Source organism: Sapajus apella, unplaced genomic scaffold (genome assembly GCF_009761245.1).
Source record: "Sapajus apella isolate SASKATOON/1434 unplaced genomic scaffold, GSC_monkey_1.0 scaffold38, whole genome shotgun sequence".
Classification (NCBI taxonomy): domain Eukaryota; kingdom Metazoa; phylum Chordata; class Mammalia; order Primates; family Cebidae; genus Sapajus; species Sapajus apella.
The window spans coordinates 10781711-10802334 of NW_022436978.1; the positions used below are offsets into that span (position 1 = coordinate 10781711).

At 36.2% G+C, this 20624-nt stretch overlaps 1 protein-coding gene across 1 annotated transcript; it reads left to right on the plus strand.

The window, feature by feature from the left end:
- Positions 1-6848: 6848 nt before the first annotated feature.
- On the plus strand, positions 6849-17968 carry GMNC (geminin coiled-coil domain containing). Its single transcript, XM_032298248.1, has 5 exons — positions 6849-6924; positions 8672-8846; positions 10717-10805; positions 12222-12338; positions 13855-17968. Exons 1-5 carry the CDS (start codon positions 6922-6924, stop codon positions 14473-14475), a joined length of 1005 nt encoding a protein of 334 aa, XP_032154139.1. The 5' UTR covers positions 6849-6921; the 3' UTR covers positions 14476-17968.
- Positions 17969-20624: the final 2656 nt, after the last annotated feature.

Sequence of the window (20624 nt, forward strand, 5' to 3'; positions counted from 1 at the left end):
ATACATACACATATATATGTCATATATATATACATACACACACACACACACATATATATATATAAAGTCATATATATATATGACTTTTATTTTAGGTTCAGGGGTACCTGTGCAGGTTTATTACTCAAGCAAGCTTATGTCATGGGAGTTTGTTGTACAGATTATTTCATCACCCAGATGAGTACCCATTAGTTATTCTTCTGGATCCTTTCCCTCCTCCCACTCTCCACCCTCCTATAGGCTCATTGACTGTATTTTTCAGTTTTCTTCAAATCTGGGTCTGCTCACACTCCAAAGTTCCCACAGGCATCATCAAAACATCAATTCCACTTGGTGATTTTTAACTTCCCCTTGAATCCTGATAAGTTATGACCTAGTGTAACATGACCTATGAAGTTCCTGCATTCACAATTCTGTTTTGGTTTCCTAAAACTTAAACCCTTAAGATTTGGGATAGACTCAATATATCCTCTCACTCAGTGTGCTTCCCTGTCTCTCATGACCAGCTCTGAGAACCTAGTGCCTCAGAATGGAGGAAAGAAAGAATGCTATAGTAGTCGAGATTGGCAGTGATTCTGCTCTTCTGTCAGCCTTCTCATTCCATGTTGCTTCTTCCTGTCTCTCTGATCACCCTTTATGTCATGGCAGTTCCACTAAATCTCAGCAAAGCTATTTCTATATAAAAAAGAGCCAGAAATTGTCCTGCCTGTTTAAAGATGTGCATGGAAATTAAAATCATATTAAATTGTGAGTTTTGAGAATTGAAAATAATTGTAAGGAGTATATATTTTTAGCATTATCAGTGTGTGAATATAATATAAAACATATGAGACCAGCAGTAATCCACCCTCTTTGTAAATTCGTCTAGTGACCAAGAGCTCACCACTTACAGGATATCAAGTTCTATCTTTACATAGTACTGGGTGTTACAAATGTCTTTATTTTTTAAACTGAAATCTGGCAATTTGTTAATTATAACTATTGGAACTAGTTCTATTTAATCTCTTCAATAATTTTGTCACAACATTTCTCTTCAAAACAATAAACACTATTAACATATTGGTATATTTTCCTTTTGCTTTTTAATATGTATGAATATAATTGCATACATTTTAAAATAAGTAACATAATGTCATGTTTCTCGTTTTTTTTTCAAAAAGATTTTCTGTAAATACACAATCTATCTATACTATGGATATATTGTAATTTATTGAAATACTTTCTTATTGAACATTTTAAAATGTTCAAAAATGTTCAGTATAATGATGCAATAAACAAAGTTGTACATTATTTTTGCTAAATGTATTATTTTTATAAATTATTTTGTGCTTGCTGGCTTAAAGGTTATGGATATCTTAAAGTTTTTGAAATATATTTGCATATGGATGAGTTTTATATATATGTATTTTTCTCTCGATTCTTTTATGACAAAGTATATGATTATTCATTTATAAAGATATATACATACACACACACACACAAAACAGACTCATAACACTTATTTCTCTACTGAGCTGAGAAAAAAATAAGCTATAGACACAAAATACAGATACTTGGGAATAAAATTTATCATTTTCATAAAAAAGCTTGACTGTAAAACGTAACATATCTATAAATGCATATTAGGTAGCCTACTAAAACTATATATATGCATATATATGCATATTAGATAGCTTACTAGATATATATGTATATACACACATAGTTACTACAACATAACTATGCACAAATACTATATATGTACATATATGTGTGTATATACATATACTACATATATATGTGTATATACACACACAAACATACACACATACACATACACATACACGTTGTTTCAGTAGGCTACCTAATGTGCATTTCTGAGTAGAAATAGATTTGCTCACTTTATCATGGTGACACTGGGTGGCCACACACCACTCCAGTTGGAACAGAGCCTACTCTGTAAGCTTTTCTCAGGAGAAGCAGAGAAAGCATGTGCCATGTAGACAATTACATTTAAATGGAAAACAAATTGTCCCTTTTCTTCTTTCAATCTCACCAATCAAACAAATCTCCTCCTAGGAATTGTTGCCCCTTTATAGAAACATTGGGGGTGGAGAGTAGTCTTTGTTTCCTAACATCTGCACATTTTCATCTGCAAGTATTTCAAGGCAGTGGACTTCACAGATTATTTTATATACGTGCCTATGTATACATGCAAATATATAAGCACATATATTTATACATATTGAGATATAAATTGATACTAAATAATACACAAGAATAACTGCTAATAAAAATGTTTTTAAATATGCAATTCTGTAATATGCAATTTGAGTTTTTTTCCAATTGTGTTCTAGGACAATAAACCATTTTTATTTTTTATGCAGTTGGGATAAAGTGACAGAAGTAGAACTGTATTTGTTTTGTTTTATTTCAGTTTCTACAACTCTAACCTTTTGGCAATACAAACTCAATTTTACTGCTTTGTATGTACTTTCATAGTAGTATTGAGATTATTTTCTTCCAAATTGGCCAGATAGGTTATACAGAGAACAGCTTCCCAACTCATGCAGCAAGGCACAACAGATTACAGGCCTTTGAGATTCTATTTCTCCCTGACCTTGGGGCTGGCCTTGTAAGACTTAGGGGATTCACACATGGTTGCCAACAGGCAGGAAAATCCTCAATTATTTACCCCAGCTTGCCTGTAAATCTTATTTTGAAGTGTTATGAGAAAAGTCATAAAGCAATGCTACCAACTACAGTAAAGGTTTGCTTACTTTGCACAATCAATATAGATCTGTATCCATTTTCCAGGTAAAGTAGATAGCTGATATTTAAAATATATGCCCTTAGACTAAGAATCTTGAAATTTGTGACTATCACTATAATATGTAATTTTTCTTAATAAAATGTAATAACATTTAACTGAAAAAATTAAGCAATCACTTAATGAGTCAATAAATAAAGGACTAAAGATAGTTTTAAAGCTATTAAAATACATTGTGATGAAACAGCCAATAAAACAGTATTATAAATCTCCACATACACACATCACATTTCCATATAGAGCTAATCTGAATTATGCCCAAATGGAACATTTCACTTCTTACGTTACCTAAGGTCTTTCTCTTTCCTGGATAATAACCTAATATAATTTTCTTGACTTTTTCTATGGCCAGAATTAACAGTTGACTTTCTTTTCCACACATTTTCTTCATGTAGAACCAGTTTTTCACCACTGCGTAAGTTATTACATATATGATGGCTACCAGAAAGCTATGGTACCTGTAGGTAGTAGCAGGTAGTAGGCAAGTCTCTTATCAATATCAACATGACTGATTTCTGCACATCACTTTGGTGGGGTACAATTAAGAACTATGGCTCAACAAACTGAATCTGTTATGGTTCTCCAGATATGCTAAACAGTGCAAATGCTAAATCTTCCAATGAAAATCATCTATGGCACTGAATTTTCTCTATGGATACATTTTTCTTTACCTACCAGTAAAACAGAAATACCGTTTTGTTTTGTTTTGTTTTGGCCTGGAGGTTCAGCTGTTGAAGCTATGAGAAAAAGCTATGTTTGTAAAGAGAAATTAAAAATTGTTCTTTACTATATATGTTATCGACTCCACTAATGGGGTAGTCAAATAAAGTGTCCTCCAGGGGTGAAATGAAAGAACGGTCCATATGCCAATCTATTTATCTCTTCAGTCTACCTCTGATCACACTCTACCTTTTCCTGTCTGCAGACTTGGTTTGTGTGCAGGTCAAATTACCTCCTATTTTAAAAAATATTTTTGCCCTGGCAGGGTATAGTACTATGACTCAACAACTGGGTTGTTATTAGTCACCTCCCCTTTAACACCATCCCTTGAGACATAATACAAAAGCAGTATTTACCTGATCTTGTTGTTCATAGAAGAAAATCATCTGCATGAGTTACAGCTACACACAAAGAAAGATGCACTTCATCCATACATTTGAAAACAGAACTGCCAGAAGATCTCACATTATTGTTTACTTGATGCCCTTTTCAAAAAAAATTGTCAAGCCAATAATAATAAAGTTATACTTAAGCAGTACATCTTAGGTAAAACGATGTACATAAATCAGACCTTAAGAATTTAAGATATTTTTCATCTGTTATGGTTTTAAGAAAGCTTTATCTTTGATTTATGTTCAATTGTCAATAGTTCTTCACTGTTTAACTTTAGAGTTTCTGAATCACTCACTATCTATACTCCCACTACTGCTAAGCTAAAGTAGTTAATGATTTGTAAAACACTTGTGTGCTTAAAGGTCATCAAAGACTTTTAAAAAATATGTGCAGCCCTAAAAAAAAAACCATTATTTTACAAATGTAGCTTTCATTTATAGTTACTTTTAACAACAAAAAAGCACAGCAATATGTATATGATTAAAGGGAGAATTCCCTATACATAATAGTAAGAATAGCTACTATTCATGATTTAGACAGTAAAATTGTAATTTTATAAGCATTAATGGTCAGCTTTTTAACAAACCTTTCAGATAAGTATTGCATTCCTAATTTACCAGATGAGTTAACTGAGGATTTAGAGTCTTTGATAATATAAGTCTAAGTGATTCAATTTCAGAGAGGAGAGAAGAAATTGGAATCCAGGTATATATGGATGGAAAGCCTATGGTTTTTGTTTTCATATTGTGTTTGCTCATTTGCCCATTTTGAATCATTTTCAGACCCAGGAAGTTATATATCTCAGAGGCTCATGTCTCATTTGTGACAGCTTTGTGGGTTTTGATTGTTTCCTCTTCTGATGTCAGGGCATCCTTGCCCAGTGTGCAGTGAGGGCAGAGAGGGGACCACTCTTTCATGTCACTCTCTGAAATGAGATGAGTCAGTTCACCTATCTTTGAGGCAGTGACACCCAAACCTGGTACTGTTCACTTAAAAATGCTTGCAAATAAACAGTATTGGAACAGGAGGAATGGGTCCCAACAAGTCTGGCACCTTGTTTGCCTTCCTTGTCTATTCTTTTCTTAAACTTGGACACAGAGCACTTAATAAGCATCTGCCGTGTGCTAGTCAACTTGCTAAGTGCTGTGGGTCATGAGTACAGTACAAGGAAGAATAAATAACAGTCAAAACTATTTTAGAGATAGAGCTGTGCAGGACAGAATCAGAAGTTCCCTTAATTCCTACCCCCTGCCTGGTGTTACTTTGCTAGGGTTACCATAACAAAATGGCTTAAACAACAGAATTATTTTTTTTTTCCCAAAAAATATCTTGAGGCTGAAATTTTAGGATCATGGTGTTGGCAGGGTTGTTGGTTTCTCCTGAAGCTTCTCCTCTTGGCTTGGGGACTGGACAGGTGCCTTCTTACTGGGCCCCCATACGGTCTTTACTTTGTGTGTGCCAATCCTAGTGTCCCTGATAAGGGGGCCAGCCTAATTGGATTAGGGTCTCACCCTTCTGACTTTCTATAAAACTTAATTACCTCTTTAAACACCTTATTTCCAAATACAGTAACTTTGGGGTTACGGTTTCAACATATGAATTTTGGGAAACACAACCCATCCATAACAATAACCATTACATAAATGTGTGTAATGTGCAGTGGAAATAAGCCAAGGCGAGTCAGATACCACATTCATGGAGTTAGGAGCATGGATGCTTCAGCCAGCTTGGGTTCAGATCCTAAGTCTGCTACTTCTTAATTGTATAGTCATTGGTGAAATTTCTTAATATTAGTGCTTCATTGGTCAACCTGTTAAACCAGACAATAAGACAACCTACCGCCTGGGGTTAACCTCAATTGCTTTATATCTCTCATGTTAGTAAGTTGAAATAAAAGTTGGTTGTTAGTGGTGGCTCAGTGGTTTTAAAGAAGGTGCTACTCCTCTTTCTCCTCTAGATATAACATAATAGGAACTGTCAGAATAAAAGGTGAGAGAAAAGACAGAGGAAATCAAATTCTTTAATTGAAAGATATTAACATACACCAAGTTTTCTTAATGATAATCATTTATTATAATGTGAAGATAGGTACCATACAGAAAGACACTTGGATTCCTAAATTTGTAGCTTAATTAATTATTTTTATAAATCTTTGTTGAGCACTTATTGCTTGTCAGAAAACGTTCCTGGTATTTTGGAGACAGCAGGGAACCAAATAGGAATTGCTGTTCTAGTGAAGCTTGCATTCCGGAATGGATATATATCACCTCCACATTTAACGCTTCAGAAATTGGAGAAAATAAGACACACCCCATAGAAACTTTATAAAAAAGTCAACTGACAGCGTCATACAGCAAGTTAATATTAATTTGCTTTCGAGTAGCCAGGAAAAAAAAAAAAAAAGTACACAGGACCCATACTAACGCTGGGGCCAGCTATTAGGGCTTCCCGAAAGGCTGCCCTGATGCCTGCGATGCAGGTTTGGACTTTTCTTACCCTGCGTCCAGGCACCAGGACCAACGTCCCGCCCTGCCCGGCCCGGCCCGGCGCTGCGCGTGGAGCGGGAGGGAGCCCGGCCCTCGCGTCCGTCCCGGCTGCAGGTTCGCCGCCAGCCTCGGCCGCGCGTCTCCCCGCCCGCCGCGAGGCCACACCGGGGCGGGATTCGAAGCAGCGCCGCGCGCCTGGAGACGGATGCCCGCAGGTCCTGCCTTTGTCCCGCGGCCGGCGGTCCGATCGGCAGGTGTCTGGTCCCGGCGCGGCGCTCGCCCAGCGCTCGGTGACTTTGCCTTCTGCTGGGTGAGGCCTGGCGCGCGTCACCAGTTTGACAGCCTCTCACCCAATCAGAGCGCGGCGCTCCCGGAGCGAGGGCGTCACCGGGGCTCCGGCAGATTAGAACTCGCCTCCCCTAGCTCCTCCCCTCAGTCTCATTTAAAGCTCCCACTGGTTTTACTGAAAATTTGAGTGGGCTCAGTTTCTGCAGCGCTTTCTTCCACTGCAAGATGGTAAGTGAGGAACTGGCGTTAGCTAGTCCGCTGGCAAAACTTGGGTCTCTGAAAGTTATTAAGCTTTGCATTTGGAATTTATTACACCTTGGGAGCAAGGTTTTTCTGCTACCTGCAATTAAACAGATCCTCTCTGTTGCCCTGTCTCTCTTTTAGAATCCTCTATCCTTTATCTGCTTCCTCTATCTGCATTCTCTATCTGCTCTCTCTTTCTGCTTTCTCTCTCTTTCTCTCCCCCTACCTCCTTCCCTCCCTCCCTCCCTCTCCTTTCTCTCCCTTGCTATCTGCTCTCTCTCTATCTGCTTTCTCTCTCTCTCTCCTTCTCTCTGTCTCCCTCTGTTATTTCTACTTTTCTTACTTTATCCCCAGTTTCTCCCTCCACCTGCACTCACTGTTCATTCTACCTCTTCCTCTAGATTATGTATATATTTGGAAACACTTGGACATGAACTTGTCTAGGAGTATTTGGGGTTTGTTTCCTTCTCAGGTATCAATTGCATAATAGCTTAGTTCTGATTCCAATAAGAACCTCGGGGAAGGAGTCTGCAAACATGCTTTTAAAATAAAAGAAAATTGTGCTTGATAAACTTTTGGCTGAATTTCTTTGGTCGGCACTGCCCAAGCTAGACTTGCTTCAGAACTGGAATTTTTCAAAACTGAATTTACTGAGAACATTAACAAAGTGTGGTTGAATTGACTTAACTTTTTTTTTCTTTTTCTCCTCCTTATTTGTTTTGCCTCTGTTTATGTTAATGCCCAAAGAAGTCTTCAAATCAACAAAAGACTGTAGTATTCAAAAAGAGTTTTCCCAAAGCTGCGACTTGCTAAAATGAATGGCTTTTACCTGATTAAACATTGACAAGTAATTTAAAATTGGTGTTGTACAAATTAACCCAGGAAGGCTGCACACCTGCCCCTGTTCGGACATTTGGAAAGAATGTGTGTTTGAGGTTAGAGAAGTGGAGGGGTGTTCGCTGGATGAGAAACAGTGGAGAATACACGCCAGTTAGTGGCAAGATAACTTTGGAGGGGCATTGATTCCTAGTAGTGGACAGAACTACAGCTTGCTGTCTTTGTCAATGAACTTCTTTCAGCTTTGATTATATGTTTACTTGGAGTGATTTTTATGCTCCCGTGATTAGGGTTGGGAGCAAAATTGTAAAATTATCTCAGATAGATAGATAGACAGACTATAAGCCAGCAGCATGTCAGAGGGAGGAGAAAGGCAAGAATGAGGCAAGTATGGTTCAGAAACTAAAATGAAGAGGTTAGTCTATATTATGTCATATCCATTTCAGCTTTAGCGTTCTGCGCTCTTTGTCCTTCAGGAGTTTTAGAAATATAATTAAGGTATTTGCTAGAGAGAACCAAATAATTCTTACATTTTTGAATCATTAAGTAGAATTCTCTTTATTAGATCTTGGGTAGCGCTTTAGATGAGCTAGGCATTGCAACAGAGAATACAACCTGTATATGTACAAATTTCACCCATTCAATACTAGTCTATTCTTTGCTCAGAGGGCTTAAGGGAAATTCCAGGTAAATCAAGAAACACATTCTCTTTTAGTAATTATAATTTGGCCATCCCCAAATGAATATGGATCTATATTTAAATACCTTTACTGATTTTTTTTCTTTATAATTCACTGCATGTAATATCGGTATTTCTCCTACCCTTTTTCCCTTCTAAATCTCCATCACCCCATCTCCTGGGACCCCTCACTCCCCCCCATACTGAATTTCACAGAACACCATTCTGCCTTGCCAAGACCAGTACTTTGTAGGAGGCCAGAGCTATAATTGCCCGTATTCCACTACAACGTCAGAATCTAGTGTTGACGTTTCCACGGAGACTTGGGTCTCTTTCTGGGCTGCTGGTCTCCTGGACAACAGAGAGCTCCAACAAGCACCACAGGCACAGGGTAAGTTCTGCTCTTCTGCTTCCCTGATAGGTCTGGAGCCCATTTCCATACTCCTGCCTGCAGAGCATCCTGGGCTAGGACTCTAGAACAAGGACGATATGGAAAATTTAAGTAAACCCAAGGACTACTGATTTTTACAGCCATAAAGCCTGCTGTTTTGTATGTGCCAAATAATGAAAATGGGAGATTCTTTACCTTCCCACTGGATAGCATGTATTTCTCCCTACACTTTACAGTTCTTGGAGAGTCCCATCTCACTAAGGGAGTCTGGGTCTGGATCAGAGTTTTATAAACAACATACTAGCAGAATGTTTTTGGAATGAGAATACCAGTTGGAACATCTCCTTTGGAATTCAGGAAAGTTTCCCTGAGTTTGAGAGAAGAGCAAGAAATACTAACTTAGTCTTTTATTTCATAAAGGAAGTTCCATGGACATTGTCTTAGAAGTGGAAAAAAGGATTCCCTTTTATACACACAAAAAAAGGCATCAGCTTTGGAGAGAAGTATAGATAGCATTGATGTAAAATCACATATAATTTTGATCTGTGGCTTACTAGCAATATTTATATATATGAAAGAAATATCTGTGTTAAACACTCAAGTTTCTTGAAGAACTCTCAGACATCCCAGAATTAAATATCCATACTGTTGGTTCTGCTGCATGATTCGTTTTTTTTTTTTTTTTAAGACACAAACAAAGGAAAACAAAATATTAAAAGCACATTTAAATGTCAGGGAGGAAGTTGTTGAGTATTAGCTTTCCACTACAAGCAACAGCAGAAACAAAATGTCCAAAAATGTGAACTCAAACCGCTTTTGCCATTTTATTCCTGCCTCCTTACTCATTTCACTTTAATAAACACACACACATACACACACAGACACACACACACACACACACACACACACAGCATAAATACTTTTTACAAAACAATTGCAGTTTCAGAAAATAAGCAGGGAAAGCATGTAGCCACAAGAGGTTCCCACATTATATATAATGTATCTATTGTTACATTATATATAATAAAGAATGTTGAGCTAGATGCTGTGGCTCATGCCTGTAATCTCAGTATCAACAGTATAACTAGAGAAGGGCAAGAGTCAAAACTAACCTAGATGAAGAAAAGAAAGTAAAAATAAACCAGGATAGTATGACCAACCATAGTTTTTTATTGATAGATAGAGCTAACTGTCAAATATGGGGGGGAAGCACTTTAAAAAAATTTTTAAATATACAGATTAGAACAGTTGAAACAGATAAGGCTTGAGTACAGTTTTGAGATTTACATTAAGGTCTTCAGAGAAGCAATGTCCAAATTGTTTTAAAGTAGAAAATGCTACCACGTGCAATTCTGAATAAATGCAGTCCATTAGATTTGAAACAGGCAGGCAGACAGGCAGAGAAACTGGTAGCATCACAGACCAGGATTTAATTGTAGAGCCAAGCAGCGTATTATCAAGTGCTAAAGCTTAGAAAATAAGATAAAAACTAGAAAAATATAATGCAGTTGCAATGTTATGTCCAGTGGGTGTGGGAGATCAATAAGTATTTGAACAAATTAGTGACAAAGACTGGATGGTCTTTATTAATTTTTCCAGCAGGAATACATATAATAGGCAAGAATATGACCCTTACCACTTAAAAAATTTACTTCTTTAATACTTTTGTCATATAGTGTATAAATATTTGTCTCTCACAGCTTGCTTGCCTTTTCTAAAAACTTTAAATGTTTTGTTTTCTCATGTGGCAGCATAGCTGTTTAAGAAAAATAATTGAACCTATTAAACTTTCTGATTTGATTTGATGAGTTTCTTTATTGCACAGAAACTACAAGATTATTTTGTCAGTTATCTACTTGTATTTTCACAGAATCATTCAGTGACTCAAATTTTCCTCTTCCGGACTTGTGCTCCTGGGAAGAGGCTCAGCTCTCCTCTCAGCTCTACAGAAACAAGCAGGTATGTGTAAGTCAGAACATTGAGACTGATCATGTTCTGTGTGATCTATTCTCTACCGTTCATGTCTTGCTTTTTTTTCTTTCTGGAAATTCGTACTGACTTAGTTAAGAACCAAAGTGAGTGTGTGTCCACGGAGAGATCAAAGTTATTTGATCAATGTCACAGAAAAGAAAAACAACCAAAACCTCTAGAAAGGCCTGCAATCAAGCTCTCACTTTACACATTTTAGCCATATGACCCCGAATGCTTTTCTTTTTCCTCATTTTTGGAATGTGATCTTTTTTCCCCCTTTTTTTTTTAATTGCACTTTAGGTTTTGGGGTATATGTGCAGGTCATGCAGGGTTGTTGCATAGGTACTTACATGGCAAGGTGGTTTGCTGCCTCCATCCCTCTGTCACCTATATCTGGCATTTCTTCACATGTTATCCCTTTCCAATACCCCACCCCCCACTGCCCCTCCCCTAGACCCCACAACAGACATCAGTGTATGGTGCTCTCCTCCCTGTGTCCATGTGTTCTCATTGTTGAACACCCACCTATGGGTGAGAATATGTGGTGTTTGATTTTCTGTTCTTCTGTCAGTTTGCTGAGAATGATGGTTTCCAGATTCATCCATGTCCCTACAAAGGACGCGAACTCATCGTTTCTCATAGCTGCATAGTATTCCATGGTGTATATGTGCCACATTTTCCCTGTCCAGTCTATCATTGATGGGCATTTGGGTTGGTTCCAGGTCTTTGCTATTGTAAACAGTGCCGCAATGAACATTCGTGTGCATGTGTCCTTATAATAGAACTATTCATAATCCTGGAATTGTAATCTTTGTGCTGCTTATCTCAGAGGGCATTTGAAATATCAAATGATATAATGAATGTGACAGTATTTTTAAACAATAAGCCTAGCTAAGACTTGGAGAAGTGTTAGTGATTACAAAATATTTTCCAAAGATTGTTTTTTTAATGTTGTGTTAGTTTTGCCCTGAAGTGTAATTTAATTTAGTGGACATTCAATCTGAGGCTGAAAGAAGCCAACCCACCTCTATTTTTATTTATTTATTTAAAAATGCAATGAAGGAGTCCAGCAAAATCTTCCTAAACATCATTTTCTATATTTAAACAGTTGCATGCAGCTCATTTTTCTTCATATCTACCTGATTCCCTTGTGCTTACAATTTTAAACATCTATTATAATCTCTCCAAATGCTTTGCAATGAATGGAAATTCAGAGCACAACGCTCTGAATTAGGTGTTAGGGGATATAAGTTTAATTCAGGCCTCTCAGATGAGGGGTCCCTGAGATTGTGCCCATACAGCAAACAATAATCAAGTTTAAGGCAGTTAAGCATCAGTGGCATTATTAAAAAGTTACACAGTCAATATGGTGGAGCAGGCTTCACCATTGCCTGCTTTTTGCAGCTGCAAGATACTTTGGTGCAAAAGGAAGAAGAACTTGCTAGATTACATGAAGAGAATAATCACCTCAGACAATACCTGAATTCTGCTTTGGTTAAATGTCTTGAAGAAAAGGCCAAGGTATGTATGTATCTAGTTTATAAGAAAGCAGTGATTTGAAAAAGGAAATGATTTCTGTAAAACTCCTTGATTAAACAGTGTATCTTGATATGCATTTATAGGATGGATGGTGTTTATTGAGGAAATACGGCTTTTTCACAAGAATTTTTGTATATCTTTTCTCTAAAGTACCTAGATTGCAGATATCAGTCATTTATTATAAAATAAGTTGCTTAAAAAGCAAAAGCTAGTCAGGGTGGGGGTTGCTGAGACAATCAGGGTTAATCAAAAGGTAGAATTAGATGGATGGAATACTGACATGGGAAGCAGATCAGAAAGACACTCAGTTCTTTTAATTATCTGTTTGACTTTAGGCAAATCACTCTTACTTAGATCCTCATTCAACTTCACCTGTAATGGATGGGCTAAAATATCATTGAAGAATTTTGCTAGATCTAAAATGTCCTGAATATCGCTGGAGCCCAAATCTCTTGATTTGGCATTCACAAATTACATCAGGCAATTCGGCATATACAATTACATTATCGTTTAATTCACATTTTTTCTGCACTCTTAAGATGAGCTATTTCTAACTCAAGGTTAAATAACTTGCCTATAGTCCTTTTTTGTTCATCTTCAGTTCTTTGGCTTTGCAGTTTTTTAAAATCTATTTGACATTATGTTATCACTAATGCTTTAACCATCAATCTTTTCCTTACTTCTAGACAAGCTACATTATCTGATATTATTTGATCTAAATTGATTATGCTTCTTGCTACTCTTGCTAAATAGAGCAGTTCAGAGAATAAAAGACATTAGATTTGATGGCTTTACAATTCAGTTGACTTTGTTAAAAAGAGAATACGTCATAGCTATTAGCCTGGGCTCCTCACTCCATCCACCATTCCATAAAAGGACATTTATTAACATTATTAAATGATATTAACTAGGCAGTTTTATCTGTTGGTTTCAATTTTCCAGGATTTAGAATAACATAATAATATATCTCAGAAGTGCTTTGAAAGTTAATTAAATAAGAAGAAGCAGTGTTGTATAGTGTTTAATCAGAGGATCTCTCTAGATTCAGATGGCTTAGTATGTATAGGCTCGATCAGTCTCAGCAAGTTATTAATATGTCTGTGCCTTAGTTTCCTCACTAATGAAGATTTTAGTAACATCTATATCCAATGAGATATTACACCTAATCAACAATTTATAAATTATAGTAAATGATAGTTTATTTATAAATGATAACTTAATAAACGATAATTGCTATTATGGCCTTAATAATAGTAACTTGCCTGTACTGAAATCTTAAAAATATCATCTGGTCCTGTCAACATTTAAAAAAATTGAGTAAAAAATATGATTTAGAGTTTTTAGGCAGTAACTTGTCATCATAGATTTTACTTTACAAACAAGCTAATCCAATCAGTCTTACTTGCCTGTGAAGAAAAACTTAATCATTTTTTCTAAATAATTTAGGTGAGTAGTAAATATATGAAAGAGGTATAACTTTCAAATATCACTTCCTTAGAAGTTGCTGTCATCTGATGAGTTCTCCAAAGCATGTGGAAAATTCAGAAAGGGAAAGAGAAAATCCAAAGAGCAAAGATACTCTCCTTCTGAGACTCCTCATCCCAAAAATGCCAAAAGAAACCTCTCTGGTGAATTTGCTAACTGTGAAGAACAACCTGGGCCCCCTGTGGATCCCTGGGTTCTTCAAACACTTGGGTTAAAAGACCTTGATACCATTGATGACACCTTATCAGCTAACTACAGTGCCCTCTCATCTCATCCCAGAAGATTTGCCAGCACATTTTCCCAGTTTCCGGATGATGCAGTTGATTATAAAAATGTCCCCAGAGAGGATATGTCAATTGACTACAGAGGTGACAGAACAACCCCCTTGCATAGCACTGCTACTCATGGAGAAGATTTCCACGTCCTTTCTCAGCTTTCAAATTCCCCAGTGGGGCTGAAGACTCTTCCTTACTATACTGCTAATGTGTCACCCAACAAGACAGAGATGGCATTTTCCACATCCCTGAGCCCTCATTGTAATGTGAAAACTCATTCCTTCCACCAGGGACAAGCCTTCGTGCGTCGAGATGAGGAGGGAGGCTGGAAGTTTACCTGGGTCCCTAAGCAGTCTTAGTGACCCCTCTTTTACCACAAAGCACTGCCATGAACTCTGTTTACAAAGACCTCTCTTGCACTTGAATTTGACTATGTGAAACAGAGAAGCTATTGCTTAGACTGTCTCCTGCCAGTTTAAATGTCACTCTCAATTACTCACTTAAATCTGCAGGGCATGGCTTCCACGAATCCGTATGAAACATATCCTCGCGTCTTTCACCTAAATTTGACTTGTTTACACACCAATACCTGCTACTGACGTTCCTTCTTTGCCCTATACTTGAAAAGGTATTTTCCATTTACTTCCATATTTTTTAAGACCTAGATACATTTTTCCAATTATAGCCAGTTTAACCTATTTTCGTCTTTTAAATAGTTGAAATATCACAGCCCTTTTACTTTTCTCCCTCTTTGTCATTTCTGAAAACTGCCTGTAGAATGAGCCTTATTTTTACTTCAATTACTTGCCACTGCATATTCAAATAGCTTAGGGTGGGGTAGAAACAAGTGTCTTTGCCCATCACCGATACTACTGAAGACATAATATGGATGTGTATAATGTTATGTTCATGGCAGTTCAAAAAGTTCAGCACCCCACGGTAGCATTGACAGTCTCTTAAAACAACTGTAACTCCACTAAGAAGCAATATCACAGATATACTTTAAAATTACAAAGAACTTAAATTATTTTTAAATGCCTCATGGTGTATCAGTTTCTATATGTACCCGACATTGTTTCTTTAACCAACATGGCTCCAAGAACATTTTGAGGGACTGTTAATAAAACTAGCCATCATCTGAAACTACCCAGATGCTGACAAACTCCTATTGCTGAAAACAGACTAACCTAGTTCAGCCATTGCCTCATTCATTCATTCATTCACATATTCATTTTTTCATTGATCACTCCTCCTAAGATATCTAGAATACCTAATGCATGCTTTGTACCAAGCACAATGCTACGTGATGATGATAAAATGCAAGTGATTTAGACACTGTGGCCACCATCATGAGACTTAGACCGACTCATCTGCTATGACTTTGAGAAAATGACTTCCCTTTTGTGAAGGTTTAGTTTCCAAGCTGTAGAATGCAGAAGCTGGACTAGATAATAACTAATATTCTAAGAATTGAGGCTGGGTCCTATCAGCTTTACTCCAACATGGCAATTTCAGGTCATTGAAGAAACTGAAGAGAAGCCTTTAGATAGGCACTGCAAATACCATGTAAGGTGAACTTATGTACAATTAATAACAATGAAAAATATAAGCCATTTGAAGTTAACATTAGAAATCTTTGCTCTGATCACATCTAGTAAGAGTCCATTTTGCAGTTAACTCAGTCTAACAATGTGCAAATAATTTTCATCTAAAAATAGATACATATTAATTTTTTAAATAAGTGTGGATAGATTGAATGTAAATATTGACATCAAGTACTTAATATTTCTAAATTTGAAACAATATATTTTTCGTGCTTATGCTAGTTTTCTTCTTTCCCATCTCCCAATATCCCTGTCATTCCCAGAGTAATTTACACATCCTGCATGTGCACCTGTGTTTTTTGGACAAACTTCAATTAATGATGAAATCCTCCATGTTGAAACCTGTTCTCATTTTTCTCTTTTCCACATCTCAATAAGTAACCTTGCACAATCAATATCTCATAGGTCAAGTGTATTGCTTAGGATTCTTTGTAACAAAGACATGCCTTTCATTGTTGTTGCTGTTTGGTTGTTGCTTTATTTTGGTGATGTGAACAAAAGGTCTGTTTTATAAAGTTTTGTTACCGCCCACTTTTTAGAATAATTTATGAAGAAGAATCCAATATAGCAATTAATATTATTATCTGGAGTACTTTAATCAGTAGAACACAATCCATTTTCTAAAAAGTAAAATAAATAAATAAATGTGCCTTTTACATTCTAGTGTCTGTACCCCTGGTTGGTGAAATTTGTCTCTTTTTAGAATAAGATGTTTAAAAATTAGAATTATCGTACTTTACTACACTAGGAATTGAGAAAGCAGTATAACTAATTTTGAAAGTCTAATAATCAAGCTGCAAGAGAAAATGTATCTGTTAACAAACGCTTATTTTTTGATGTTTGTGTGCCTTATCATGTGTCAGGTACCATCAGGATTCACCCAAACTTAGCACAATGCTTTTGGTGTACAAAACAAAACCACATAAAATGTCATAGCTTTTGATGGCTTTTAAATGAAACTTAGTTTCAGCCCAGTTTAAAGATATTACAGAACATTAGGGATTAAATGCGATAAGATTTCCTGGCTTATATTATGAATGGTATTATGGAAGACAATTACCACATGTTCTTGAAATCATGTCTATAAATATTTAATATCCATTTAAATTATGTATAGAAAATTATTTTTCAGAAACTAAAAATTCCTCTCACCTGAGTATACATTTTACTTGTATGGTTTTACCATGTCTCTCTAGTAAACCACAGTTAATATTTTAAGCTATAGTGGGAAATAAAAACTAAGTATTTTGTGATTGTGATAACTATTTTTATATTATGCTTATAATTCCCTAACAGTAGATTTTCTTCTCCTATTTTGTAACCTTAATCCTGTGTATTTGCACTTCTTTTGCATGATGTGTATGGTCAGACTAATGTCTTCAGCATTTAGGGCTTAATGGTTCTTTCCCTTCTCTAGGGTACATTAATGAGGCTTTCAAATGTTAAGTGGCTTAGGGTCCTGTGCCTTCTAGGTATACCACTGTCTTAACTGGCCACATATAAAAATTAGAATCCAGTATCAATTTTTTTAATTTGTTAAATTTACCAGTGTCCTCTATCATCTGAAAATAAATCATACTTGTATCCCTTTACTATCTGGGAAAAATAGGATGTTGTTAAGCTTCAGCTATGAAGGCGACGTTCAGTAAGTAAGATTATTTAAGATTTCAGTGATGCTAAACTATAATTTTGAAAAATTTGAGGAAAAGGAACAATATGAATTAATGAAAAAATTTATCTATTTGACTTAATTCAATAAAATGATTTTTAAAAGAAAGTATGACAGATGGTTTAACAACTAACCTGCAGCATAGATGTGGAGAAAAGTATAGAATTAATATATCCAGTGATAATTTTTGATAAATATTACATCTTGCTTGTAAGATCAGGTATGTAATTATACCTGTGTTTCACTTTACCAAAAGATTCACATGAGAATAATATTGAATTCTGATGTTTTTCTTTGTATTTCACTAAACCAAATAGAATTGGTTTGCAAGCTACAAATACGTAGTGTGAGTATATTTCTCAACATATTTTTCATATTTTTATCTATATTTTTTGTTATATAAACATAACCAGATATCTGGGTTTAATTCTTGTATTGAATATTCTGGAATTGTAAAATATAATTTAACACACAATATTTTAAATAATATGATTTCTTTATGATTTGACATATTTCTAAATATATGTAAGAGTTAATTTTGTAATGAATTTATAGCTAATAAATAATGACAAAAACTTACTTAATCCTACTTTTGGCCCTTCTTTTGGAAACAGTTTTTAGAGAATGGAGCAACGAACCACGAAAAAGTTTTCTGTATCCATTTCTTTTGTAGATTTTGTCACAGAAAAAAAAAAAGCATGTCATTTACAAATGTATGAAATAGCAGTATGACTACTAATGGAGGTATTTAGTCAACAGATATAGCCTGTGTCAGGCTCAGCTGAGAAAAGATGAAATATGTGTTAAAAATTAACTTGGCAGCTGGGCGCAGTGGCTCATGCCTGTAATCCAGCACTTTGAGAGGCCGAGGCAGAAGGATCATGAGGTCAGGAGTTCAAGATCAGCCTGACCAAGATAGTGAAACCCATCTCTACTAAAAATATAAAAATTAGCTGGGCACAGTGCCACCTGTAATCCCAGCTACTCGGGAGGCTGAGGCAGTAGAATCGCTTGAACCCAGAGGACAGAGGTTGCAGTGAAATGAGATTGCACCACTGTACTTCAGCCTGGGTGATAAAGTGAGACTCTGTCTCAAACAAACACAAAAACTAACTTGGCTGTAAATGAGAGGAACATAATTTAAACATGCTTAATCAAAGCAAGGGTATAATTGGCTTTCATCATCAATGTTTATATTTCCAGCATAGTTGGATAAAATGTCAGCAATCTGGTTTGGGATTTCAAGGAAGGCTATGATTAGGAATAGATTATTGAAATATGTTAAGATAACACTCACCATACAAAAGTATGACAGAAACCAACATGGGACAAGGTAAACTTAAAGAGCAATCGACATAAAATATTCTCTAGTTTTGTGACTTTCTACCTCAAGTGAATAAAACCTCAGTTAAATGTTCCAGATTGATTTTAGTTATAGCATGAGGAATTATGAAAAGGTTAGGGCATCTGCATGTGAAAATTGGGAGCAGGATTATCTTGAGGACACTATATAGGTATATAGCCATATTTTCCTCAGGGAAAGATTAATATCAAGAGACAATGATTTGGGACTTGGATCTCAGGGCAGTAACCTGTATCTACATGGAGATTATCTTGTTACCAGTTATGGATAACCTGGATTTTATTTAGTTTTCTTACAGTATTTTTGTTTGTTTGTTTGTTTGTTTTTGGAGAAAACTATGAATAAACTTCACTCACTTTAATCCTTGAATAGGGTTGTAATCGATATAGTTTGTTTTAAACATATTATCATAATGTGTTTCTTGTCTTTATTGCTATTTTAAAGACAAGTGTTCTGAGTTTTATATGGGTCACATTATCATAGTTGAAACCCAAGATAAACCCTGGTACTGATGTTAGGTATAACACTCCACTATTGTAGAACTTTCTCCTTTGTTCAGCTAAAACCAAGTTTTTGTCACACGAATAGGAAAGATTAGGCTCACAGATACACAGAAGTGTGAAGAATGAAATTTATTAGGTGAAAAGGAAAAAGAAAAAGTAACTTTCAGCAAAGAATTCTGCTGGCAGGTTTCCTGCTTTGCATATTGAAATCCCAGGTAACCACATGGAAACCAGAGAAGCCAGGCTCCTCACTCCTGCAAACAGCGCAAACTTCTTCCCCATCCTCCCAGTACATGGGTGGGCATTATTTAGAGAGAATCTGTCAGGAAAGGGTAGGCTTAATCCAGAACCAGCAGCCCGGTTTTTCAGCCTTCAGAGTGTTTCAGGCTTGAAGGCAGGGTTTCACTGGGGACACGTGGCTGACCCCTGTCTCTATCACTATCACACATAATGGCGATATTTGGCACTGGCCAAATATTGATACAGTCAACGGACTGTTAGAGACTATCACATACCTCAGAGATAGAAGTGTAAAGTATGGAAGAATTCTGAAACCTTTGCTTACTTTCTACAGTAGCGTATTCTGGTGCTCACGAATCTCATCATTCCTAACAGGACTTGTTCACAAGAGACCTAATTCATCCTCTGTCATTTCAAAAGAGAGAAGTGTATACATTGAAAACCATTTCAGAAATTTGGGGTGAGGAAAGTGGGATGGAAAAGGTGGGCTGTCATGGTCAAAAGTATTCACATTCTTCTTAAACAAAAAAAAAAATCAAATAAAGGGAAAAATATCTTTCTCAATTACTGCTACTAATATTAAAGCCTAGAGTAGCAGTGTATACGTGATCCTTATGAAAGCCCATCTCTTCCTCTTTTAATACAGAAAATAAATTTTATTCCTGTTCAAGTACTAGCGTTGCTCCTTCTGTTCTCATTCCTTTTTGGTATAATTCAAAGGGAAAATAAAATAGTGAATAGTCATATTTATAAGCTGACTCATTCTCCTAACACACTGGAGACAGTCTATCCTCACACTTTGGAAATCAGGGGTTAGAACACGACTGATGTTTTTGTTGTTGTTTCTTATGTCTATGCCAAGTTTGTAATCTGAAATACTAAGGCATAGAAAGGGTGTTTCTAGGTAATTTCTCATTTCAAGAGAGTCCTCAATACCAAATGACTGGCCCCTCTGGGATGAGGTACAACTATCTCAGGAGCTTTACAAAGATAATGTTCCCTCAGGGGCCTCCAGTTGCTGTGAAGTTGAAAGCAAGAAAAGCTCTGTAATGAGTGTGTACTGAGAATTCAGAATCCTTTGTTATAATCAGGCAAAAGGCAAAACACACCTTCCTTTCATTTTGCTCTC